Source organism: Sphaerodactylus townsendi, linkage group LG14 (assembly GCF_021028975.2).
Source record: "Sphaerodactylus townsendi isolate TG3544 linkage group LG14, MPM_Stown_v2.3, whole genome shotgun sequence".
Lineage (NCBI taxonomy): Eukaryota > Metazoa > Chordata > Lepidosauria > Squamata > Sphaerodactylidae > Sphaerodactylus > Sphaerodactylus townsendi.
Genome location: NC_059438.1, coordinates 43,271,716 through 43,299,133, shown reverse-complemented (window position 1 = coordinate 43,299,133; position 27,418 = coordinate 43,271,716). Strand labels below are relative to the sequence as shown.

General features: G+C 47.4%; 1 protein-coding gene across 3 annotated transcripts; it reads right to left on the bottom strand.

The window, feature by feature from the left end:
* Nucleotides 1-121: 121 nt before the first annotated feature.
* LOC125443223 (carboxymethylenebutenolidase homolog) lies at nt 122-27,418 on the bottom strand. Of its 3 annotated transcripts, none has more exons than XM_048515184.1 (6): nt 27,207-27,418; nt 15,817-16,031; nt 6,430-6,537; nt 1,963-2,105; nt 1,744-1,835; nt 122-307 (listed from the first exon to the last, which is right to left on the bottom strand). In XM_048515184.1, exons 2-6 carry the CDS (start codon nt 16,029-16,031, stop codon nt 125-127), a joined length of 741 nt encoding a protein of 246 aa, XP_048371141.1. In that variant the 5' UTR covers nt 27,207-27,418; the 3' UTR covers nt 122-124. The 3 variants fall into 3 exon arrangements, with proteins under 3 accessions (XP_048371141.1, XP_048371140.1, XP_048371142.1); XM_048515183.1 differs by having other exon boundaries at nt 27,261-27,418; XM_048515185.1 differs by having other exon boundaries at nt 15,853-16,031; nt 27,261-27,418.

Below are 27,418 nucleotides of genomic sequence, written 5' to 3'. Positions count from 1 at the left end.
GTATAGTTCTGTCTGGTGTTAATCTGCCTGAGAGTTGAAGAAAAAATGCATGTAGTGTTTGAGTAAAATTTGACTAATTATTGTGTTGTTTTTATCATTTTCTTATAAATTCCACAGATGCTGTCTATAAAATATATCTATTTAGCCAATTCATCATGTCCATCTTTGCTTCTTCAATGTAAGGTTTATCTTTAGGGTTAATATCTTCTCTCTTGCGATGTACAAAGCCATGTGTTTGACCCAGATAGATTTTAACCTCAAAATCAACTTTGCAATGCTCTGTCAGTTTCTGTTCTAGTTCAGCGACCTATAAGAGAAGAATATTATTACTGAAATAATGCCACTGTTTTTGAAAGACTAATAAATTATATGGAAAATATGAATATGGAAAATCAAACAAAGCAAATCCTGTGCACTTTCCTAAACCATGTTTGTCTTAACCAGCAACACTGTTTGCAGATGATACCCTATCTAATAAGCACAGGCACACCAGCACCCTTAACAGGCATACAATATTTTCATTATGAAGGTAGCTGTGTAATGATAATATGAGGTTTATTAACTGCTCAATCCAAAGGCTGGCAAAATGGGATATGTAGGCAGGATACTACCACTTAGCTGGCTAAAGGAGTCAGACACAATACTATGAATTAATATGCATACCTTTGGTAATTTGCATACCTCTTTCCTAACACTTTAAACTCTATTAAATAACTATAATAATATCTGGACAAGAATTCAAGATACTTTGGAATTTAAAAGAGGGATGAAACCTAATTGATTTCCACATAGTTCATTTTCCAGAGTGCATGTGAGGTTGGAATCAAAAACTACGAACACCCATTAACTAAGGGGAGATGATGGGAGACCTGGGCCTGACTCTGTCCAGTGGTTCATAAATAAAAATAGCAACTCTATGATGCTTTCACTCAGATAGTGGGCTTGGAAGGATTAACCTCTCGCCACCACCCTGCATGGTGTAGCCCAGGGGTAGGGAACCTTTAACACTCAAAGAGCCATTTGGACCCGTTTTCCACAGGAAAAGAAAACACTTGGAGCCGCAAATAATTTTTGACATTTAAAATAAAGAAAACACTATATATATTGGGGCTTTTTTACCTTTTACTCCGCTCATTCTGAGAAGTGCATGGATGCGTCCGCCCTGCTGCCTGCAGGGCAGGCAAGGATGGGGCCAGCGGCTCGGCCTTGCCGGCCGCCGGGAAAGCGCCTGCCCCGCTCGAACGGGGCAGGCGAGAGGGGAAGCCCACAGCGCGGCCCAGCCTGCCGCGGGCAATTGGTGCGCCCGCCCTGCTGCCTGCAGGGCAGGCAAGGATGGGGCCGGCGGCTCGGCTCGTGGAGCTGCAGTGCAAGGGCAGAAGAGCCGCTTGCGGCTCTCGAGCCGCAGGTTCCCTACCCCTGGTATAGCCAATCAAAATTATCCCCACCCCCACCCTGCATTCTTTCCTGGAAGGAAAAAAGGGCAGGTGTCTATATCAAATCACAGTCCTAATTTATATCAGTACCCCACATAGCAGGTACCTTTTTTTAAAAAAAATGCTGTTAGGAACTGGTCACGGGTTACCTAACTTTTAGTATGTATGTATTTATGTATTTATTTATTTATTTATATATTAGGTTTATAGACCGCCCTCCCCCTAAGGGCTCAGTTCAGCGACCTATAAGAAGGTAGTAAAGGCTCTGAGAAAAGATTCAATATTTCTGCTTTAAACAACAAGAACTTACCTGTTCTAAAGGAATGATTTCATCTTTCTCTCCAAAAATGAAAAATGTGGGGTTCAATAAATTGTACTTGTCCTCTGCTAATCTGATAACTCCTAGAATTTTGAAAAACAGAAACCTACATTCAGTTAGAATCACAGAATCGAGGTTCCGGTTCCGGTGACCCTTAAGCAGTTTTCTAGAAGGTTGCTTTTTTTGTCTCTACAATTAGATCACACATACCATACAGTGAGACACCTGCTTTAAATTCAGAATATGATGACATCAGGTGATGTACTGCAGCTCCACCCCAGCAAAATCCAATAACACCTATTTTCTTCACATTACGCTGTTCTTTAAGATACTTCAGGACAACATCTGCTTCCCTAAAACACAAAAAAGTAAGTGAACAGCTGACTAATTAGCAACAACAAGGAAAATAATAATTAATTCAGGGTGCACATATCCTTTCCACCCATTCTCTCATTCATGTTCCTGATTCCTGTGCATTTATGTTTTATGGTTTTAAGTACATAACCATTACGGGGACTCAGTCAAACCTGTATCACCAAGCAAGCAACAAAAGGACACTAAATATTGATTCTTCGTTGGGGAATTATCTTTTTATGATTATCATATGTTTCTTTAGTAGCATTATAATTCTTCATGTGTAAAGCAAAATAGTGGCATGTCTCCTGAGCAGTTGTAAAGTTTTGAATCTTAAGCCAATAAGCGGACTCTGCATAGTTGAACAGAAGTGTCGATTGAGAAGTGTCAGAGCACCACATCTTGGTAAAGCCAATTCTGGCAAACCAAGCTTTTGCCACCCTCTTTATCCCCGGCAAGTCCCCCCTCCTGAATTCCCAAGAAATTGTGAAAAACAGTCTCTGGGGCAGAGGTGTCCCAAGGTTGGCGGCAGATAGTCAGAAAAAACCACCTGACTTCCTGCCCCAAGAGATAACAGATACGACTCTGCTTCCCATGGAATCAGGGTGTCAGGGTGCCTAGTTATCTACAAAGCGTGTGAAGCCATAAAATAAAGATCAAGGAAAGATGCCCCAGATGGCAGTGGTAACATATAACAGACTGGTTACATATATCTTTTAGCAGCATTTGGTTGGGTTAAGCAGTTACAATGAGGTAGGAATGCATCTCAATCACCCCCGCTGAATTCCCACTGCCCCCACAACTGCTGCCAAAGTCCCCTTGCCACCACCCCTGCAAAAAGAACCCAACAACCCCTTTTCCCTCTAAGCAGCACTAGCCAGCAACACACTGGAGACGGGGACATGTTTAGGGAGGGTGCACTCCTTCCCTGCCCTTAACCCCATCCCCAGGGTGTTACTGGCTGCTTACTCCACTCAGAGGAGTAAAAAGTTTGTTGGGGTGATTTGTGGGGGTGGCAGCATGGCAGGGGAGGCGGGGAGTTGAGTCGTGGGGGCAGGGAAGTTCAGCATCAGGGGAGTGGGGGGAGTTTGACAGCGAGGGGAGTTCAGCCAAAGACTGGGCATGGGGAAGAAGGGGCAGAGGGCCAAAATGCATGCCCACATTATCCGGGCGTCTGTCCCCTATGACCCACATGCCCCCAGATACATCAGTGCATAAGCCATTGAGGCCAGTGGGACCATTTGGGAAGTGCCAGGGATTTCACGTTCCCCTCCCTGCTGAGCTGCCCTACAGCTCCTTGGGGGGCCCTGCAGTGTTGCCTCTGCTGCCCCATCTCTGGCCACTGCAGTTGAAGTCCTCTTTCTCAGGAAGCTCATGCAACTCACCTGGCCTATTTAAACTCTTTCAGGTTTTGATGTTGAACCAGTTTCAAAAGAAGTTGCTTGTAGGAGTTGGATAATTGGAAGGTTTTGCCTGTACATTATAAAAGGTTGGGATAATTGTTTTTAATAGGTATATTTGCTTTTGCTGTTCCTGGCCATGGTTTAGAGCAGGGGTAGGGAACCTGCGGCTCTCCAGATGTTCAGGAACTACAATTCCCATCAGCCTCTGTCAGCATGGCCAATTGGCCATGCTGGTAGGGGCTGATGGGAATTGTAGTTCCTGAACATCTGGAGAGCCGAAGGTTCCCTACCCCTGGTTTAGAGGATGGGAAATCAAGGGATGGTCAAACGGTTTCATTTTTAGGACTCATGAGTTAATTTTCCTCCCTCCTTGACATTCACTTTAAACAATAAGAAAAGCCATTAAACTGAACACACCTTACTTTCAGGTGAATGAAACAGATGCAAGAAGATGCAAGAAGAAGAGGAGGAGGAGGAAGAGAAGGAGAGGGTCATATAAGCAACTTTTTAATTTTCCAGAATGTTAGATGAATATTGAATGATTATATCCTTGATTTGATGAATGTTACAAAGTAAGTTTTTGAACCTCAGGGAACTTGTAATCTACCATTAATATTAAACTTTGTACATTTTATGTACTTTGAAAATTATACCTTGTATAAGTGGGGGAAGACATTTTCCCTGTAAGTGGGGAAGACATTTTCCCTGCAAGAACTTGTGGGGAAGACATTTTCCCTTGCCTGTGCAGAAGAAGGAGGTGTTTTATTTTTCCTGCCTTTGTGCAGCCTGCCGCTTGCTGAAGATCCCCTGGGATGTTTGGTGTGCAGGCATCGCAGCCACCGGCCTTTTTAGTCAATTACAGTTCATGAGTGAACTTAGCTTTTCCTGCCAATTCTGGCAATGTATAATTTTCTCATTTTAAAATTTTTGTTCACATGGCTTCAATTCTTATTTCATGTCATCGTTGCTTTGAAGACACATAATCAAAAATTAAAAAATGGAAAAACATTGCCAAAATCAGCAGGAAAAACTGAGTTCAATCATGTACTTTATTGCCAAAAAAGGCAGACGGCTGCGATGCCTGCAGAGCAAACGTCGCAGAGGATCTTCAGCAAATGTCTGCCTGCAAGGACATAGGTAAAGGGGGGGGGTTCTCAGGTTCAACCCCCGCATTCATGTCCGAAGCTCCGCCCACCCTTTGTGGGTTTTTAAAACATTTTAGTGTTTTTTTGTTTTTGGCCTGGAGGGGGCGCAATGTTTAGGCTAGCAGCACCAATCTTTCAGGGATTGTTTGAGGGACTCTCCTAATGATACTACCCAGGTTTGGTGAGGTTTGGTTCAGGGGATCCAAAGTTATGGACTCCCAAAGGGGGTGCCCCATCCCCCATTGTTTCCAATGGGAGCTAATAGGAGATGGGGGCTACACCTTTGAGGGTCCATAACTTTGGACCCCCTGAACCAAACTTCACCAAACCCGGATGGTATCATTAGGAGAGTCTCCTAAAGATACTCCAAAAGTTTGGTGCTTCTAGCTTAACAATTCCACCCCTGACAGCAGGCACCCCCCAAATTTCCCCAGAGTCTCCTTTTAAATCCACCCCCTTCGGCATGGATTTAAAGGGAGAATCTGAGGTCCTCAGTTTAGAAGAAGAAGAAGAGTTTGGATTTATATCCTCCCTTTCTCTCCTGTAGGAGACTCAAAGAAGCTTACAATCTCCTTGACCTTCCCCGCTCACAACAAACATCCTGTAAGGTGGGTGGGGCTGAGAGAGCTCCGAAAAGCTGTGACTAGTCCAAGGTCACCCAGCTGGCGTGTGTGGGAGTGCACAGGCTAATCTGAATTTCCCAGATAAGCCTCCACAGCTCAAGCAGCAGAGCAGGGATTCAAACCTGGTTCCTCCAGATTAGAATGCACCTGCTCTTCGCCACTATGCCACATGGAAAGTGATGCTGTTTCACTGTGGGTGATAATCCACCCCAAAACAGCATCACTTTCAATGTTGTTTAACTGGGGACCCCAGATTCTCTCTTTAAGGTGGATTTAAAAGGAGAATTTGGGTTTAAACACCATTGAAAGTGATGCTGTTTCGGGGTGGATTCTACATCACAGCAGCTGCCCGGGGGGGTGGGGGGTGGGATGCAAAACTCAGATTTTGCACCGGGCTCCATTTTCCCCCTCTATGCCTCTGCCCAGAGGGGAGGGCAGAAGGACCTGCCAGCTGCTGGCTGGGAGCCCAGGTGGTGGGGGGCAGGGGAGGGCAGAGTGGGGGAGTCTGCTGTCCCCAGCCTTGGAGAGCTTCTTTTATAAGCGCTAGGCTGGGGGCGGGGCTTGGGGAGGCATGGCCATGCCCTAGGGATGGGTGGGGGTGTGGCCCCGAACCCCCCCATAAAAAAATCTATACCTACGTCCCTGTCTGCCTGCACAGCAGAGTCAAATGGCAGAAAATGGTGGCATGGAGAAATGAAAGGGGCTGCAATCAGCTAAGTGCAAATGCTTTGATTGAGAATTGGCAGGTATTAGGAGACGGCAGGCAGCATAGAATGTCCTCTGCTCAGCAATGTAGTAGATTCTCTAGCTTACAGATGCTCATTCTGGAATTAGTTTTAATCATCTTTAAGGAGCCACTAGACTCCTTTTTGAACCTAAAAACAACTGGATCACACCAGCAGCTTCATTTTGCTGCTATAGACCAACATGGCTACTCATCTGGAACCATCAGCTTACGCCCATTGGCTTTGGCTTGCAGTGCAGGAATGGTGATGACTAGATGGCTCATGTAACTAATGTGAACGGTGCATCCATGTATTGACATCGGCATCTGCAATGTTTCTCTTGCAATGTACAACTTTCACCATCAGCACCAACATTCACCGTCATCCACATAAGGAGGAGTAATTGTGCATTTGCCTGAACTCTTACGTATTGATTTTCTTGGCATCTCGTGTTTTTAGCCATTCATTAAATGTGGACCAATCATTAGATGGTTTCCAAGGCTCTTGTCCTTTATAAAAGTCTGGAAGAATTGCTCTGTATGGAAGATAAAATAAATGTAATTTCATTTAATGGTGGTGGAAAATGCTGTCAAGTCACACATGATTTATAGCAACCCCAGAGGTTAAGGCAAGAGAAATTCAGAGGTGGTTAAGAATCATAGTGTTGGAGGAGACCACAAGGACCATAAAGTCTAACCACCAGCCAAGCAGAAATACACAATCAAAACGCCCTAAAAAGATGACCATTCCAGAGTCTGTTTAAAAACATCCAAAGAAGGAACCTCCACAACCCTCTGAGGCAGTGAATCCCACTGCTGAACAGCCCTGACGGTCAGGAAGTTCTTCCTGATGTTTCGATGGAATCTCTTTTCCTGTACCTTGAATCCATTACTCCTTGTCCTAGACTCCGGAGCAGATGACACCTTCAAATATTTAAACATGGCAATCATGTCACTCCTTAATCTTCTCTTCAGATAAAACTTACTTAGCTCCTAAGCTGCCCCTCATAAGGCATGGAATCCAGACCTTTTACAGTTTTGGTCACCCTCCTTTGGACCTGTTCCAGATTGTCAATTTCCTTCTTAGATTGTGGCACCCAGAACTGGACACAGTATTCCAGGTGAGGTCTGACCAATTCAGAACAGAGTGGTACTATTACATCCCTCAATCTAGACGATGTACTCCTAGTGATGCATTCCAGAATTGCATTGGCTTTCTTGTCTGCCGCATCACAAAGCTTACTCATGTTCAGTTTCTGGTCAACTGAGACTCCAAGATCTCTTTACACGTACTGTTGTCAAGCCAGGGTGTCACCCATCTAGTGCATTTCATTTTTTCTGCCTAAATATAGTATCTTATATTTCTCCCTACTGAAACTCATTTTGTTAATTTTGGCTCAGCATTTTAATCTGTCCAGGTCATTTTGAATTCTAACCCTCTCCTTTGGGGTAGTAGCTACCCCTCCTGGTATCATCTGCAAATTTGATTAACATGCCCTCTATTTCATCATCCAAGTCATTGATAAAAATATTGAATAGCACTGGGCCCAGGACAGAACCCTGCAGCACCCCACTAGTCACTTCTCTCCAGGGTGAAGATGAGCCATTGGCGAGCACACTATGGGTTTGATGAGTCAACCAAATACAAATCCATGCTATGCTAGAACTGTGTAACCCACATTTTACTAGCTTGGTGGCAATAATGTCCTGGGGGACCTTTTCAAAGGCTTTACTGAAGTCAAGGGATGCTATATCCACAGCATTCCCTTCATCTACCAAACTTATCACTCTATCAAAAAAAGAGATAAGATTAGTCTGACATGACTTGTTTTTGCGAAAGCCATGTTGATTTTTAGTGATCACACAATTCCCATCTGAGTGCTTACAGGCTGTCTGTTTAATGATCTGCTCTAGAATCTTTCCTGGAATTGATGTCAGGCTGATGGGGTGGTAATTGTTCGGGCCCTCTTTTTTCCCCTTTTTGAAGATGAGGACAATATTAGTCCTCCTCCAGTCTACTGGGACTTCTGTTCTTCAAGAGTTCTCAAACATTATAGCAAGTGGTTCTGAGATTACATCTGCTAGTTCTTTTAATACACTGTGATGTAGTTCATCTGGTCTTAGAGATTTGGATTCATTTAAAGCAGCCAGGTATTCCTATACAACCTCTTTATTTATTATGAGCTGAATTTTCCCTACAATATCTTCTGTTCCATGTCCCCCTGTTTGAGCACTGTTTTCCTTTTGGTAAAAGACTGAGTCAAAGAGGGGGTTGAGTAGTTCTGTCTTTTCTCTGTCCCTTGTTAGCATTTTGCCATTTTCTCCATGCACTCATCCTATCAAATCCTGTTTTCTGCTTTTGCTATGGACATAAGCCCTGAGCCCTGTGGGGATAGGGTGGGAAATAGATGATGATGATGATGATGATGATGATGATGATGATGATGATGATGATGATGATGATGATGATACAGAAAAAATGTGATTAAAATGAGGACTGAAAGCTGGCACAACAAAGCTCTACACGGCCAATTTCTGGAGAAGATCAAGACAAGGTGGACAACTAAAAGACCTGGCTGCGGTTAACACCTAGAAGTCTGAAAAAGGAAACTGAATCACTAATTTTAGCCGCCGAAGAGCAAGTCACTAGAACAAATTCGATCAAGGCCAGAATTGAAAAATCCTCAGATGATGCAACGTGCAGACTGTGCTAAGAAGCTGACAAAACTGCTGCAAAAAGATTGCCGAGTGAGTACAAACAGAGTCACAACTCAGTGGCCAAGATGATCCACTGGAATTTATGCAACAATTACAACAATTACCGCTAAAAACTGGGGGGAACATTGTCCAGAGAAAGTAACAGAAAATGAGAAGGTCAAGATCCTTTGGGAATTTCTAATCCAAATGGACAAAGAGTTGAAACATAATACAGCAGACATCACTGTGAACAAGGACAAGAAAGTGACCATCATTGACATAGCAGTACCTAGTGACATCAGGGTCATTGAAAAAGAACATGAGAAGGTCACTAGGTACCATGATTTGAAATCGAGCTTCAGCGTCTATGGCACAAACCAGCTGAGGGTCGTCCCAGTGGTAATTGGCACTCTGGGCACCATCCCGAAAACACTAGGGCAGCACTTGAAACATCTTCGAATCAACAAAATTGACATCTGTCAAATTCAGAAGGCAGCCCTGCTGGGGTCCACATGAATACTACACCGATACATTACAATTTCCTAGGCCTCTGGGTGAGGCTCAAATTGTAATGAAAGGCCAACAACCAGCTAAAGAACTGGCAGCTGTGAAATCAACAACAATAATAATAACCAAAAAAGTCTTTTTAAATTGTTTTTAACCTCTCTGGCAAGCCTGAAATTGTTCAGCAATTTAATTTCTCTGACTTTCTCCCTACGCATCCTGGCTATTCGTTTGAATTCCTCTTTAGTGATTCCCCCCCTTTTCCATTTCTTGCATATGTCCCTTTTAAAGGTCAGTGTAAGGATCTCAGTCGTTCTTGTTTCCCTTACAGCCTAACCTGGCCTTGACGGAGATTCTTTTGGCCGGGCGTCCGGCCAGGACCTGCACCAACCTTGTGAGAATGCTTATCTCGGTTTTGCATAGTAGAATTCCGTTCTCATGAGAACGGGGCAGGGGGGATGGGTTAGTCAGCATTATAACCTGTTGTTTGAGCGGGGTTGCTCATTCCTGCCATGTCGTGTGTGTGTGCTTTCCAGGATGTCTGAATAAACGGACTTATAATCAAAAGCCTTTTTATTTCTGCTCTTTGGAATTCCTTACATTATGGCAGGAATCTAACTCATTTTTTCTCTTGACTGTGTTTGGATCTCTGGTGTTCTAACATGCAGAGATTGAGTACTCTTGACCATGTGGAAGGCACGATAGCCCCCATAGAGGGTTTCGAGCCTTCCCTTCCAGACTCCGAGGATCCGGGAGATGATCTGATTTCGCTGGTGACTCTCTCCCGACCTCGGTCCAGTTCGAGCTTGCCTCTCTTACCTTGGGATGATCGATATGGCTCAGATCGTGTGGAGATGCATGAGAGTTTTGGGGCGCTATCCATGGATCGAGCGCCTGTTGACCGGTTCGTTTCCACCCGGCAACGTGTGGATTACAAACCCCAGATGCAGCCAGTCCCTGAGGAGTTTGGATTATCTACCATTCATGCTGACACCCAAGAATCCATTGAAAGGTTCCTGGACAAATACTTCGAGGATATTCCCAAAGATCAGCAGTGGCATAGCACCGAGCTCGTCCTAAAGTTACAGCGGAAGCAGGACGATGACGAGGGTTGCATCGATGATCGGAAGAGGGTTCCACACCGCCTGGCAGTTCCACACCCGGGAGCGAACGAGCGAATGGGTGAAATCTGTGGAGCAGTTGGAGGCGTGGAGGAAAAAACCATCAGAGGAGGAACTGGACCCCGATCCCGAATCGTTACTCCATGCCCTCGAAGAAAATTGGGACGATGCGGTGGCCATGCTGCGGGACGCCAAACTTCGCCTGGGAGCGCTGGCCCTTGAACTGTAGGAAGAGGAGCGCGAAAATCTGCAACGGGACCGTGAAAGTCTGCAACGGGACCGTGAAAAGCAACGCAAGGAAATCCAAATGGAGTTGGACCGTGAAAGAGAAGCGTTGCGTCAACAGTATCAACAGAATCTAACAATTCATGACAAAGTGCTGGATCAGTCTAAACTGGATTTACAGCGCCAGCGCAAAAACATCAAAGCCATCCAAACCCAGAATGAACTGACTTTAGCCGTTCAACGAGACGAAAGAGCCAAATTGGATCGAGAGAGGGCAGCTTTGCACGCGCACCAAGATGCCTTAACACGCAAGGAAAGGGAATTGGCTGAACGGGAGCAAACTCTACGACGGCAACGTGAGACGTTGGTTAGAGCCCCAGTTGGTGCCTACACCTTCACCCCTGCACTGGCGGCCCTCCCTCCTGCCGGAGGCGCGGCGCCTCGCGGCCCGGTTCCAGCTTTTCAACTTGGGGCACCTCCTCAACCCCCTGCTCCTCCAGCGCCCCTACCCTATCCAGTACAACAACCAGGTTACATGCAGCAGCAACCCCAACACGCACCTAGAGCGATTGAAAGAGGGTTCTACAGACCCCCCATCCCAGCTCGTTTTGATGGTACCGCGTCCAAACTTCCTTACTTTATCCTGCAACTCGATGCTCATATGCAAGAATTTCATGATCTATATCGCTCTGAACGCGAAAAAATACTGAGACATTGGGTCGGTGTTGGATGGCGTAGCCGCTGAGCGGTTTGTTACTCTTCATGAATTGCAGGGGGACGATACCCGCACGGTAGCGGGCTTCCTCCAAGCGTTAGCATTCGGTTCCAAGATCCCAATGCTGAAAACGATGCTATCCGTACAGTAAAAACCATCCAACAGGGCAACCGCTCCTTTGCTGATTTTGCCCGTGAATTCCGCACAGCGGCCAGTAAACTTCCACCGGACTGGCCCGAAAGCGCATGAAACGCGCAGTATTTTTTTCGAAGCAATGGATATTAAACTGCGTGAAACAGTGATCCTTATTCGATCCCGCGAAGCGCTATGGATTGGATCGAGCTTCGCTTACAGGTTGCTGCCCGTCTTGCCTATGCCCGCTGGAGGCCGCCCACGCCGAAACTAGCCAACACGCCGGCGCCGGCCGCTTAGAAAACCAAACCCGGCCGTAGCGGCCGAGACCACGTCGGAACGCCGTCGCCGTTTGGGATTGTGCCTCTACTGCGGAGGTCCTGGCAACCTGGCTGCCAACTGCCCGAAAAAGCAGAAGCCTCCCCTCCCGGGGGCCCGCAATCCGTCTGCCAAGCCTCCACGCAAATCCAGCCTGCCAACTCAAGGATCGTCCAAAGCTACTTTTGATGAGGATGTCGAAGAGGAAGAAACTGCGCTTAGTCTTTCAGCGGCAATCTCCGTGGATCTTAATCCTTCTCCTGATCCGGTGAGTGAAGGCAGCGCGCCCATTACTATTTTGACTTCCTTAGCCAACCCCAGTAAACATACGCGCATTTTGGCCTCTGCACTTGTGGACTCAGGTTGCTCCCACTGTCTTATGAGGCCGCAAGTGGCCGAAGAACTCGGTTTAATCCGAGTTCCCTTGGTGAAGCCCATTCCTTTCACCCAAATGGACGGTAGCCCACTGGGTGGTGAGGGTCCAGCCCGGTTCAAAACCCAACCGGTACTTCTCCGTTGCAACGATCATTGGGAAAAGATTAGTTTCGTTCTTGCTCCAGTTGCAAAGCACTCCATTGTATTAGGAATGCCATGGCTACTTTTACACGAACCAACCTTCGTTTGGAAGGAACGAATCCTTCAATTCTCAGATCCCCCCTGCGGAGATCACATGGATGGGGGGGAAGATCCATCGGTAGGGGAGGGGGAAGCAACCATCGCTACAGCTTTCAATGTACTGTCGGCTCCCCTTGCTGTAGAAATCCCAAAGGTGTATCAAGACCTATCCAGAGTTTTCCAGGAACAGGAGTGCGATCAGCTTCCCTCCCATAGAGATACCGATTGCAAGATCCTGCTACAACCCGGAGCCCAATTACCTAAGGGTAGGATCTATCGCATGAGTCCTACCGAGGAAAAGGAGCTCCGCGCCTTCTTAGATAAGAATTTAGCCCGCGGATTCATACGGCGAGCCACAAAACACACCCATGCCGCCCCTGTTTTATTTGTTAAGAAAAAAGACGGTTCGTTGAGACTTTGTACTGATTATCGTGGATTAAATGCTGTTTCCATCTCCAACAAATATCCTTTGCCCTTAATAAAGGACCTCTTGGATGCCCTAGGCAAAGGCCGGATTTTTACCAAATTGGATTTGCGGGAAGCTTATTATCGTGTCCGCATCGCGGAGGGGTAACTGAACATTTAACAGCATTTAATACCAAATTAGGGCAATATGAATATTTAATAATGCCCTTCGGATTAGCTGGGGCCCCAGGGCTTTCATGGCCCTCATAAACGAAGTATTACATGATTTGTTGTACAAGGGAGTAGTCGTATATTTGGATGATGTTTTGATTTACTCACAGACCCTGGAAGAGCATGAGGCTTTAGTCCGGGAAGTTTTACAACGTTACTTGATAACTCCCTCTTTGCCAAGTTGTCAAAGTGCTGTTTTCACCAATCCTCCATAGACTACCTGGGCTATCGAATATCCTCTGACGATCTAGAAATGGACCCAGCTAAAGTGGCCGCAGTGGTTGACTGGCCTGCCCCCACCAATAGAAGGGAATTGCAATCTTTCTTAGGCTTTGCTAACTTCTATCGCGGACTTCATTCCCCATTTTGCCAAACTTGCCTTTACCGCTCACTGATCTTTTACGCACTAAAGGAAAGGACGGCTGCTGCCAAGCCTGGGGCCCCTCCCTGGTCGCAGGAATGCCAATTAGAGTTCCAGCAGATGAAAACAGCTTTCACAACTGAGCCAATTCTGACACATCCCGACCCTGAGCTTCCTTTTATCGTTCACGTGGATGCTTCGGACAAGGCGCTGGGCGCTGCCCTCTTGCAGAAAAATAAAGACAATAAATTGGTACCATGTGCTTATTTATCCAAAATTTTCTGGTTCCGAACTAAACTGGACTGTCGGAGATAAGGAAACCGCTGCCATCAAACTTGCGTTGAGCACTTGGCGCCATTGGTTAGAAGGAGCCAAGCACCCCTTTCAAGTCTGGTCGGATCATAAAAATTTGGCTCGCTTTCCACACCTCTCAAAATGTCCGCTAAACAATTACGCTATTGATTTTTTCTCTCGCTTTTCCTTTACGGTCCATTTTTTCCCTGGTAAAAGCAATAAGCTGGCTGATGCATTGTCCCGCCTCCCCGTGGAGGGGGGGGACGATCCCTACGGATATTCCACGCACCGTTCTCTCTCCCTCCCAGCTAGGATTGGCTGTCACCCGCTCACAATCCTCTACGCCCATCCCAGCCATCGTCTCCCCCTTCCTCCAGGAACTCAAGGAGGCGGGATTACGCGAGCTGCCAACAGAGGAAAAAAGATGCACAGCTACGCTTTGGAGGATGGGGTCTGGAAAGGGGGTGTTGGCACGTTCCTTACTCCCCTCCGAAAGCAGGTTCTTCAAGATGCCATGATGCCCGGTCCGCTGGGCACTTCGGTTTGTGAAAACCCTTCACCTAGCCCGCCGCCAGTTTTGGTGGCGCTCTATGCGCATGATCGCTGAGTCTTACATTAAAGGGTGTTCCATATGTGCGGAGGCCAAGTCAATACCGGAAAACCTCATGGATTACTGAAACCTATCCCCGTTGCCTCCCGACCCTGGCAGGTTATTTCAATGGATTTTATCACTGACTTGCCGAACAGTCACGGGAACACTGTTTTGTGGGTGGTGGTGGATCTCTTTTCCAAACAGGCGCATTTCATTCCTTGCACCACCATACCTTCAGCTCCCAAACTAGCCCGGTTGTTCATTCAACACATCTACCGCCTACATTCCTCTCCTGAGAAGGTGGTATCGGATCGTGGCCCTCAATTCATTTCTCGATTTTGGAAGGCTTTCCTGGAGTTGTTGGGAACCACACCAGCAGTTGCCGCCCCCTACCACGTTCAAAGTGACGGGCAAAGTGAACGGACAAACAGAACACTAGAGCAATATTTACGTTGTTATACAAACTACCATCAGGACAACTGGTGTGAACTTGGTTGAACTTTCAACTTGGTTGAAAGTTCAATTTCCCATCAAAATAAGAGCTCCCCCAGTGACTGGGAGATGGCAGTTTTGGGGATGAGGGCAATGAAAATGGTTGCTATGAAGGTGGACCAGGGGAAATCTCCTCTCCATATGACTTTGCATCCAAGCTGGGGAAAATCCAGGAGGTATGTGAATGTACCATGATGGTGTGGAGAAGCCAACCCCCTCCCCCCCCCAAAAAAACAGCTTTCCAACAGCTTTGGAACTGTGGAATGTAGCCTGTGTGGGGAAAGAGCTTTTTGCCTCCCACCTCTACTACAGCCCCAAATGTCCTCAATATGCTGTTTTTGGGGAACAGAGACCCCAACAACATTTGGGGGCATTTTAGCAGTCCAGTGTGAGCACACAAAACCACCCTGGAAGTAACAGTGGCCGAATTCCCACTGAAAATTTAATCTAGATACAACCAAGTTTCAAAAGAATCGACACCTTTTCATCCAGGTTCCAACATCCTCACTGCAGCATGTTTCTAGTGAAGACATCTAGGCCTGCCCCTTGGGGGGGTGCCTGCTGTCAGGGGTGCAATTGTTAACCTAGAAGCACCAAAATTTCAGAGTATACCTTTAGGAGACCCTCCTGATGATACCATCCAGGTTTGGTGAAGTTTGGTTCATGGGGCCCAAAGTTATGTTCTCTCAAATGTGTAGCCCATTGGAGTGTTTTTTCGAAAAGGTGCATATATAAGCAGGTCCAGGAAAATCCCTTGATAAGGGGGGGGGGAGCACCAGAAATGGGGCTGATCTGTGTTCCACGGTTTGACTGTGAGGAGATCTCGAGGGAACCTGGATATTTCGGGTGACTATCCCAGGATTAATCGTCAGTGGAAATTCGCCCAATAAGTGGAAAACAAAGGGGAATGTTCCAAGGATGAATGTCTAAATCAGGAGGATTGTTTCAATAGTTAGTATCTATCCACTTCTCAATGTGATTGTGCACTTCATGATGAACTGAACCACAGACAGCATTGGTAATATTCAACAAGCTCATCAACACGGAATGTGCAGCATAAAACCAGCAGTGGAAAATGGTAAGACTGTGATAAAATAAGGGGAACTCTCTTACAGGTATCCATTGGCTGCAAGCATATCAACAATGCACCTGGTATTAGGCAGCTGCCATCCATAAATGTCGTGAATCACAATCACAGCTTTCTCAGCAGAGAGGGAAGGTTTGCAAAGGTAGGCACTGATGTGCTCAACAGAAATTTCACATCCAAGACTTCTGTAGTCAAAAGTATCTCCAATGTTGCACGGGCAAGGGTTTGCTTCATTCGCCATCTGTATAAATGAGATTCAAAAATTACAACAGCTTGTTAGAGATAATCCTAGTGGGGGGATTTACCCATTCCAACTGTCCTCTTGGGACTGAGCTTTGGGAATTCACTCCTTGAGCCCAACAAGCTGGCTCTTATCTTGGGCTGTTGGAAAGGACAGTTTTATGCTCTGTGATTTCAGCTATTATGACAAATAATTTCTTACAGTGATCGGTGTACACAATAAATGGCTGCTATAGATTGCTGTGCCCTCTGACATTGTGTGCTGAGGGAGTTGGGCAGTGGGACTATCACAGAGAGTTCAAGGTGCAATCAGCCAAAATTGTCTCTCCTTTCCACTGGCAGAAGTACATTTGTCAATGGAAAACATGGACAAGCTGCTGCCACAAACAGAAACTTCAATTCTGTTCAGCCTGCAGGCACTTTTGGCATCGAAAAGGGAGCTGGTGCAGCCAAAAAACTGTGAGACCCCAGTCCCAAAATAAAGCAAGCTGTAGTTTTCTTAAAAAACGTAAGACTTTATTGAGAACTGAAGCATGCGAGAGATAGACGATTTCTGAGGACTATAGAAAGAACCAAACCTTAAATCCCTGCTGCCCTTGGCCCGCCCCTTGCCGGGCCCAAGAGCCGCAGTTACAGTAAGATAACAAAGGGAAGAAAACCAACATTCAGATACCGAGTTAACATTACAAAGGACAGGGGCCTGGCCACACCTTGGAGAGCTGTGGCTGCATTTTAGCTTTCGTTTCCTGGAAGGGGGAGGGGGGATGAGCCATGGCGCCCATCCTGACAAAAATAGCTGCCAATTGGATGGGCCTAATCTTAAAATGGCCATCTTGAAGACTCAGGGTCAGCTGGAAAACACCCCCTCCTACGAGAGAGGCACGTGCTTCTGAGTGGGCACTGAGTGGGAGAAACAGACCCTGGCAGGCACCCATTCTTGCTACAGAGAGTGTGTAAGGAATTCCATAGAAGCAGAAATAAAAGGCTCTTTGGTGAAAAAAGACCGTTTATTCAGACATCTTAGAAAGCTCAAGTACACGCAGTGGCAGGAATGACACTTCCCGCCAGAAGCACAGGTTATAACTCTATTCATCCCATCCCCCTCCCGGCTTCCCATGGGAACAGAGACCACATCTCCCGCGCAGAGATAAAGTCTCCGCCGATGAAGCTGGCCCATCGCCCGGGCTGTGGAATGTACTCAAGGTTAGGCGGCTGCTCTTACCATCAACACCATTGAAACCTTTACACTCTGCCTCCCTTAAAGAAGACCCCTCCCCCCCAGGTTTATGCGGAAAGGCGCGGTGGAAAGCCGAAATAAGGTTGGCGGCGTCAATATTTTCGGAATACACCCATTGATTATACCCAGAGGAATATCCCACCCAAGAGACTAAATACTGCAAGTGTTTGCTAATAAAGCGAGAGTCCAGGATGGCCAATTTCAGAGTGCTTGTGGCCATCAATAATAGTTGGTGGGGGTCTCTCCGGCTGGTCGTGTACAGGCATCGGAAGCGGGAGCCTCCTTGAGTAAACTGGAATGGAAGACAGGATGAATGTTACTAAGAGAGTTAGGCAAATCCAATCGGGCAGTGACATCATTAATCACTTTAGTAATCTGAAAGGTCCCACAAATCTTTTGCCTAGTTTGGAAAATTTATGCACGTCTCTGAGATTTTGGTAGACAAATACACCTAAGCGCCCACACGCAGAGGAAAATCCGAGCGGGTGCTTATCCGCTGCAGCTTTTGGGAGTCCTTAGCCTGTTGTGGGCGGTCTGGACCGATTTCCATCCCTCGGCTAGGGATGAAATCCATTGTTGAAACTCTGAGGATCCAAAGTTGTTGCGGGAAGTTGCGGCAACGGGCGGAACGAGCGACCAGACACAATTTCAAAGGGGGTTTTCTTTGTACTGCTATGAACCGCGATTGTTATAGGCGCATTCGCTAAACGGAATGAGCTCGCACCAATTGTCTTGGTGGTAGTTGGTGTAACAACGTAAATACTGCTCCAGGGTTCTGTTCGCTCTCTCCCACTCACCGTCACTTTGAACGCAGTAGCGGCGACCGCCGGGGCGGCCCCCCAACAACCCCAAAAACGCCTTCCAGAACTTTGAAATGAATTGGGGGCCGCGGTCGGAGACCACCTTAACGGGGGCGGAGTGCAGACGGTAAACATGTTGAATGAACAGCCGTCTAACTTAGGAGCCGAGGGGATGGAAGCACATGGAATAAAATGGGCTTGTTTAGAAAATAAGTCCACCACCACCCACAAGACCGTGTTGCCATGACTTTCGGGCAAATCTGTAATAAAATCCATGGAGATGACTTCCCAAGGGGCGGGAGGCCACCGAGAGGTTTCAACAGCCCATGGGCTTTCCCGGAATGGTTTTGGCTTCTGCACAAACAGAGCAACCTTTAATATACGCCTCAATGTCCTTGGCGCATTGCGCGCCACCAGAACTGACGGCGGCCAAATGCAGAGTTTTCAGAAAGCCAAAATGTCCAGCCGAGCGTGGCATCGTGGCAGGCTTCAAGAACCTGTTTGCGGAGGGGAGGCACGTACCAACAATCCCCCCGCCGCCAAACTCCACTCTCCAAACGCAATTGGGAGTCGCTTCCTCCTCCGCTGGAGGCTCAGGCAGCCCCGCCTCCTCGAAGTTCCCGCAGGAAAGGAGAGACGAGGCTAGGAATGGGCGGTGAAGAAGGAGTGGACGCTTGAGATCGGGTGACAGCCAGTCCCAACTGGGAGGGGGAGAGAACAGTGCGTGGAATGTCCCGTAAGGCAGCTCCACCCCCTTCCCCGGGTAGGCGCGGAAGCGCGTCAAGCCAGTTTATTGGTTTTCCCGGGGAAAAAATGGACTGTGAAAGAGAAACGAGAAAAGAAATCGGCCCAACGGAGTTGTTTTGCGGACATCTTGAGGGGGGTGGAAAGAGCGGCCATGTTTTTGTGATCCGACCAAACCTGAAAGGGGTGTTTAGCCCCCTCCAGCCAGTGGCGCCAAGTGGAGAGTGCTACTTTGATGGCTGCAGTCTCTTTATCCCCCACAGTCCAGCGCTGAGTTCAGCAATCGAGAATTTCTTTGATAAATAAGCACACGGAATCCGCCTAACATCTTTATCTTTCTGAAACAGGGCTGACCCAGAGCTTTGTCCGAGGCATCCACGTGAACCACAAACGGGAGATCTGGGTCAGGGTGCTTTAGGATAGGTTCGGTGGTAAAAGCAGACTTTAAGAGCTGAAAGGCTGTTTGACATTCTTCAGACCAGGAAAGGGGGGGCCCCGGGCTTGGCGGACAGTGGATCTTTACCCTTAGTGCGTAAGAGGTCTGTGAGAGGGAGAGTCAGCTCAGCGAATTGGGGTATAAAGTCACGATAGAAATTAGCAAAACCCAGAAAAGATTGGAGTTCTTTGCGGTTGGTGGGGCAGGCCATTGGAGGACCGCTAGCTAATTTTAGCAGGATCCATTTTTAAGCCCTCAGGCTTAGATCCGGTAACCCAAATAGTCAATGGAGGTCTGGTGGAAACAGCATTTGGAGAGTTTGGCAAAGAGAGAGTTGTCGAGCAAGCGTTTCAATACCTCCGAACCAATGCTTCATGCTCTTCTATGGTTTGTGAATAAATTAAAACGCCATCTAAGTATACCACAACTCCTTTGTACAATAAATCATGGAGAACTTCGTTGATGAGGGCCATAAAAGCCCGGGGCCCCACTTAACCCGAATGGCATTATTAAGTATTCAAACTGTCCAAACTTTGTGTTAAACGCAGTCAAGTGTTCATAGCCTTCAGCAATTCTGGACTCTGTAATAAGCTTCTCTCAAGTCCAATTTAGTAAAGATGCCCCCTTTGCCCAGTTCATCTAAAAGGTCCGTGATCAAAGTCAAACGATCTTTATTGCACAGGAGACTGCATTGAGACCTCGATAATCTGTGCAAAGTCAGAAGACCCATCTTTCTTTTTTTTTACAAAACAAAACGGGAGCAGCGTGTGTGTGTTTGGTAGCTCCGGCCGTATGAACCCGCTGAGCGAGGTTCTTGTCCAAGAAGGCACGGTTCCTTCTCCTCATTGGGACTCATACGGTAGATTCTACCTTTGGGCAGTTGCCATACCTGGCTGTATAACGATTTTGCAGTCAGTGTCTCTATAGGGTGGCAACTGATCGCATTCTTGCTCCTGAAAAACTCTGGCTAGATCTTGGTACGCCGTGGGATGCCAATAGAATCGGAGCAATCGCTGATGAAGCCAGGAGGGTGTGTGTCAGGAGAAGTTGAGTTTTCCCCAATTCATGTGTTCACCGCAGGGAGGGTCAGTGAATTCTAAGATCCGTTCTTTCCAAATGAACTTTGGTTCATGTAACAATAACCATGGCATGCCCAAAACTATGGAGTGTTTGGCCACTGGCGCCAAAATAAAACTAATTTTCTCCCAATGGTCGGGCGCAACGGAGGAGAACCGGTTGTGTTTTGAACTGGGCCGGTCCTTCGCTCCCGAGAGGGCTGCCGTCCATTTGGGTGAATGGTATGGGCTTAGCCAGGGGAATTTGGTCCAGACCTAGCTCCTCTGCCACCTGGGGCCGCATTAAGCAATGGGAGCAGCCAGAATCCACAAGGGCCGAGGCTATAATGCGAGTATGTTTAGCGGGGTTGGCCAGAAACGCTTGGACAGTAATGGGAGCGCTGCCTTCACTCACCGCGTCAGGAGTCGGACCCATATCCATGGGGGCTGAAGAAAGGCAAACAGCTGCTTCCCCTCCTCTGGGTCGCCTTCGATGACCGCCTTAGAAGAGCCCGTCGGAGGCGGCCCCGACTCTGGCGTGGTGGCTTGGCAGATGGGTGCGCGTGGCTGGAGCGGTTGGTTTTGTTTCTTCGACAGTTGGCGGCTAGATGACCTGGTCCTCCGCAGTAAAGGTACAATCCCAGTCGGCGACGGCGCTCAGAGGTGGTCTCGGGTGGGGGCGGCTGGGCTTGCCTTGGTGGACGCAGTAGCGGCGCTTCATGCGTGGGGCGGCCTCCGCACGAAATGCGTATTCCAAGCGAGACGCCACCTGGGATCCCAACTGGATCCAATCAGCAATAGTGCGAGGGAACCGAATTAAAAACACCGCTTCACGCAGCTTGCCGTCAACAGCATCTGAGAAGTATTCGCATTTCATGCGTTCAGGCCACTCAGGAGGGAGTCGAGCAGCCGCCGCACGAAATTCACGGGCAAATACTGCAAACGGTCGGTTGCCTTGCTGGATAGTTTTGATGGTGCGGATAGCCTCATTTTCGGCGCCCGGATCTTGGAAGCGCGCTCTCAAGGCTTGGAGGAATGCGGGCACCGTGGCGAGAAGTCTTCATCTTGTAAATCCAAAAGGGCCACAAACGAGTGGGCTGCGGCCCCATCCAGGACTGAGCCGATGTCCCGTGATCCTTTCGCTTGCTCAGACCGGTATAAATCATCATAGTCTTCCATGTGGGCATCGAAGTTGCAAAATGAAGTAGGGAAGCTTGGAAGCGGTCCCATCAAAACGGCAGGTATCGGGGCCTATAGTAACCCCTTTCCATCGGCTCTTGGCGCCGGCAGGGGCGGGCGGTTGCACGGGTTGAGCAGGTTGGGCGGCAGCGGTTGCACAGGGGGGGCCGGGATCGGGGGCGGTATCAATGCCGGTGCCGCTGGCGTTTGGGTGGCAGGACTCCAGCCACGTTGCCCCTCTGGCGCCGGCAGTATCAGTAACAGCATAGACTCCAACTTGGGGCTTCCTGGTCTGCTGCCTCCTCAGTTCCCTCTCCAACGCAGCCAGATCTCTCCTTAGCGGGTCAATGCATCCTGGTGCGCATGCAGGGCTGCTTTTTTCTCGCTCCAATTTAACCAGTTTGTCCCGCTTAATAGCTGCAGTAAGCTCACTTGGCGTGACGTTAGCGCCTGAACGCCGCGTTGCCGCTGTAAATCCAGTCTGGAGTGTTCCAGGACCTTATCATGGACTGGACAGATTCTGGCGCATATTGTCGCTTGAGCGCATCTTTGGCACGGTCCAACTCGAAGTTGGACTTCTTTATGCGTTGCTGTTCCCGGGTCCCTCTGCAGGTTTTCGCGCTCTTGCTGCAACTGTGCCCGCTCCTCCTCCCATAGCTGGCGTTCACGGGTCCATGCTTCTTGGGCATCTCGCAGTCGGCCCACTCTCATCCCAGTTCTCTTCTCATGGGAGAGGGAACAGATCCGGCTGGGAGTGCAGGCTTTCTTCGGACTCTTCGCCGTCTGGAAGCGTAGACATCGGAGACACCGTGAGCCACCGGTGGCTCCCTGGGGTGCAGCCGCTGACCCGGGATCAGGGTCCGATCGGAAGGCGGCACGGACACCCCTCCCAATCCCAGGTTTAGTCCCAGTGTCCTTCGGACGGGCCCCAGTGCTGTGCCACGGTGGTTCTTTGGGAGCATCACCAAAATACGAGTCCAGGAATCGTTCAATGGACTCCTGGGTTGCCGCATGAAAGGTGGTCAGGCCCGCCTCCTCCGTGACAGGTTGCATCTGAGGTTTGTAATCCATACGTAAAACGGGTAGAGATCCGATCCACAGGCGCTCGATCCATAGACAGCTTCCCAAACGACTCCATGTAAGTCCCCATGGTCGTCAAGCCACGCCCCTCGTTCCAACGGGAGTAAAGGGAAGACTCGGGCTGATACGAGGACGGGAAAGAGTCACCAGCGAGACCCGTTCTCCCGCCGGTTCCTCCAGATCCAGAAGGGAAAGGTCGGAGCCCTCTTTGGGGGCTACCGCACCTTCCGCAGTAATATTCAACCTCTCCATGCCGAGACACCAGAGGTCCACTGCACTAGTGATATAGATGAATTAAGATTCCTGCCACAATGTAAGGAATTCCATAGAAGCAGAAATAAAAGGCTCTTTGGTGAAAAAAGACCGTTTATTCAGACATCTTAGAAAGCTCAAGTACACGCAGTGGCAGGAATGACACTTCCCGCCAGAAGCACAGGTTATAACTCTATTCATCCCATCCCCCTCCCGGCTTCCCATGGGAACGGAGACCACATCTCCCGCGCAGAGATAAAGTCTCCGCCGATGAAGCTGGCCCATCGCCCGGGCTGTGGAATGTACTCAAGGTTAGGCGGCTGCTCTTACCATCAACACCATTGAAACCTTTACAGAGTGAAGAATTTATTCATCCAGCCTTTTCCAGGCTTATCCCACATTCTGTTCACACAAACAGGATTGAAGCCACTAGCAGCTCAAAAGAGGTAAGTCTGGCAGCCTGCAGAGACCCTCAGTTTCAAATAGTCACCTGGAATATTGTGTACAGTTCTGGGCACCACAATTCAAGCAGGATATTGACCGGCTGGAGCAGGTCCAGAGGAGGGCAACCAAAATGGTAAAAGGTCTGGAGTCCATGCCCTACGATGAGAGGCTTAGGGCTGGGGATGTTTAGTCTGGAGAAGCGTAGGTTCAGGGGTGACGTGATAACCATGTTTAAATTTTGAAGGGATGTCATGTCGAAGAGGGAGCAAGCTTGTTTTCTGCTGCCTCAGAGATCAGGACCAGGAGTCATGGGTTCAAGGTGAAGGAAAAGCGATCCCACCTAAACATTAGAAAGAACTTCCTGATGGTCAGGGCTGTTCAACAGTGGAATTCACTGCCTCGGAGAATGGTGGAGTCTCCTTCTTTGGAGGTTTTTAAAGAGAGGCTGGATGTACATACATCAGGATTGCTTTGATTGTGTGTTCCTGCATGGCAGGGGTTGGGCTTGATGGCCCCTGGGGTCTCTTCCAACTCTATGATTTTATGATTCTATTACAAATATTTTTTTCCTATCGCACATCCAAGCTGGAAACAGGGAAAGGTTAGAAATCATCTCACACCAGAGATATTGTCAGATCTAAGCAGACACTTAGCAGACACTGACCACATATCACCCAAGTTCAGACTGTGGTGGCAAGGATCAACATTCCAGTTTCAGAAATTTTATCTTTAGTGTATAAATAACCCAGCTGCCTGGTCAGTTTTATCCTCCACTTGCGCCTAACATTTTGTGGTACTGCAGCGATTCTCTCTGCCCGCAGCTTTTTGCTTAAGGTTTTCCCTGAATGTTTGCTCTGCAGGCTCCCCTGCTGGGCACATTTTGATCCCAAAAAGTACATGGTTGTACTCAGCTCATCCTGCTGATTCCAGCAATATATAGTTTTTCTTTTTCTTATTTTCGATGAGCTGTCTTTGAAGTTACACAGACATGATTTCAGAATCCAGGCCGATGGTTGGTGAGGAGGAAATGATGGGGGGAGGGGAGTCTCTTTTGTCTCTGACACCTGTTTGTCCGTGCTATCCAAAAAAAAAATGAGGAGGTAGCTTTTTTAAAGATGTCCCCAGGGTGTCTCATTTGTGCTGTGCAAAATCGAGCAGCGATGACAAGAACTATTCAGCCCCCCTTTTGGCCTCTCTGTTTACTATGGTTGATAGTTCAGGTACTGTCCCAGGGTCTTGGGTAAATGCAATAATAACACCACATGTCACCAGCTAATTACAAACCCATTAGTCTTCTATAGGGTTTTAAAAAGGCTGCTTTACGCTTGACCACTGTATGATTCTTAACCTCCTGTTATTAAAATACCAAAAAGGGTGCGATCTAAGATCTTTGCTGCCTTTTTGGACCTGAAAAGTGCCTTTGACTCAGTTGTTAGAGAGTTTCTATGGCTTAAGCTAGCAGAAATGGGAATCGATCTTAGATTATTATTACTTATCAAATCTCTCTACTCAAACACAACCTGCCAGATAAAATGTACAAGCTCTGGAGACCTAACCCCAAGGATTCCCGTTGAGAAGGGTGTTAAGCAGAACTGTGTATTGGCTCCAGTCTTGTTTAACTTATTTATTAATGATCTGGTACACGCATTGTCAGATGTTAACTCACATAGCCCAGTTCTTTCAAACAAACCCATACCACTCCTTCATTACGCTGATGACATGATACTGATCTCTAGGTCTCAAGTGGGTCTTAAAAGGCTTTTTAGCAAAACTATGGAGTACTGTACATCTAACTTCCTATCCTTAAACCCAGAAAAATCAAAAATTGTCATTTTTTCCAATGTGTTTAAGCCTTCCAGATGGCTTATCAATGGGATTAAGGTTGAACACTCCAAGTCCTTTAAATATTTAGGCCTAACCTTCCATCATAAAGCCACATGGGCCAGACATAAAGATATTGCTGTAAAAGGAAGTTATCACACTGCTTCAGAGGTGGTAAGTTTTTTTCATTCCAGGGAAAGGGGATATGTCCCCGCAGCTCTAAAGGTTTTCAACTCCAAGGTAGTTCAGCAACTTCTCTATGGAGTTCCCCTATGGATAGCTGCATGGAACAACTCAGTTGAGAGAATACAATCTGGCTTCCTCTACAAAATACTTGGGGTACCACACTCTGTACCATATGCTGTACTATGCTTAGAAACTGGTCAGAACCTACTTGAAACAAGAGCATGGCTGAATACATTCAAGTATTGGATCAAACTATGTTTTAACTCTGATGAGCGCAGTTTAACATATATTGTGCGCCCAGACCAATTTGCCTCCGAATGGTATCAACTTCTTAAATAAAAAATCTACTCTCTAGGCTTAATACTTGAAGATCTCTGTATGCTGTCACCCAGAGAGATTCTGCAAACCTTAAAAAGCAGACTTCTAGAACAGGAATACCATATCTTGTTGGGCCAAGCAAATAAATCATGCTTACCCCTTTCTGTCGGAATAGTACCAGAACAGGGGCACATAGCCAAATATCTTGAACTATTAATTGAACCCCAACAGAGATGGATTATTACAAGGGCCAGATGCAATACTTTTCCATCGGCCATTACAAAGGGTCGCTACCTATCTATCCCTCTCCAGGATCGGGTCTGTCCACACTGTAAAAACCAAGTGGAGACTCTTGCTCACATTATACTTGACTGTCCGAGATATGTGGGTATTAGGAATTTCTCTCCTGGGCAGGTCTTTCAGACAAATCTGAAAGAGACTCTGACAACTCTGTTGTGGAGCTTTTGTTAAATAACACAGAGGCTACTTGGAAAAAGAAGCAAAATTTCTTTTACAAGTGACAGAATTTTCTAAGTAACGTCCAATGCTAGATACAGTTTATCTGTCTGTGTTTTGAATGTACTTTTGATTTGTACTTCAGAAATGTCTGTAATGCTCTGGAGCCTATTTTAATATGCCTAATAAAGGTTGTTGTATTGTTAAAAACTATTCAGCTGAACAATAAAATAATACAGGAAAAATCAAATTGACATAAATACACCTGGAAATGGAAATCAGAAATTTGACAAATTATTGTGATTCCCAGTCTTTTTTCACTAACATAGTCCTTGGCAACCCATTTCCCTAAATATGCATTCCTGCATTAGCAAACCCACTAGGTAATTTTTTCTCATACCCTCAAATACTCTGGTGTGTACCCCTGGGGTATGCATACCACAGGTTGGGAACTGCTGCCAGGTTATTATATGCTCAGCTATAGAAAAACCAAAGAATACCCTCGTGTGAAGACTGGATATCAAGCCCCACCTCTCAGCAGCCCCACCAATCAGCAGCCTCAGCAGCCCCCACCAATCAGCAGCCCCAGGACAAGGAGAAAAAAAGAGAAAACCCCTGTTAAAAATGCACTGTTTAAAAGATGTGGCTTTGAGAAAAGCCCTCTGAAAAGAAAACCAGAGCTCACTCAGCCCTTTCTGGCCCATGCCTCTTCTCCACTACTACTCTTCTCTGCTGGTTCCAGAGACCCCTGCCATAGACCAATGCCGCCTTCCAAAGGGGCCATTTTCTCCAGGGGAACTGATCTCTGTCTTTTGGAGATCAGTTGTAATCTCCAGCCACCACCTGGAGGTTAGCAAACTGACCACATTCCTCAACAGCTTGTAGCAATTGTCTTTTCCCCTAGCAAATAAGGAATAGCTGGGGTGATGTGGTTTCCGGGCTGTCTGGCCCTGTTTTAGCAGCATTTTCTCCTGATGTTTCGCCTGCATCTGAAGATGCCAGCCACAGGCACAGGCGAAATGTCAGGAGAGAATGCTGCTAGAACAGGGCCAGACAGCCCGGAAACCACACAGCATCCCAGTGATTCCGGCCGTGAAAGCCTTCGACAATAAAATGAGGTATAGTTTAGTTTTCTTTTAGTTCCAGGCAACAGTAATTATCCAGGTACCTTTAACTGGTCAGCACCCCTCTCTTTGCTTGGCAAGCCAGGCTGCTGTCCTACCTTCCTGGAAGGGAGAGCCCCTTTGCAAAGGCCTGGAAAGATTCCAAGGAGCAACAGGAGCTGGGCCGCTTCAGCTTCAGTGACTGGTCTCAGCTGCTCCTTTTGTGTCTCTCCTGTGAAAAGGACCTGCTTGTTACAAAACAGCACCAGGACGTGGC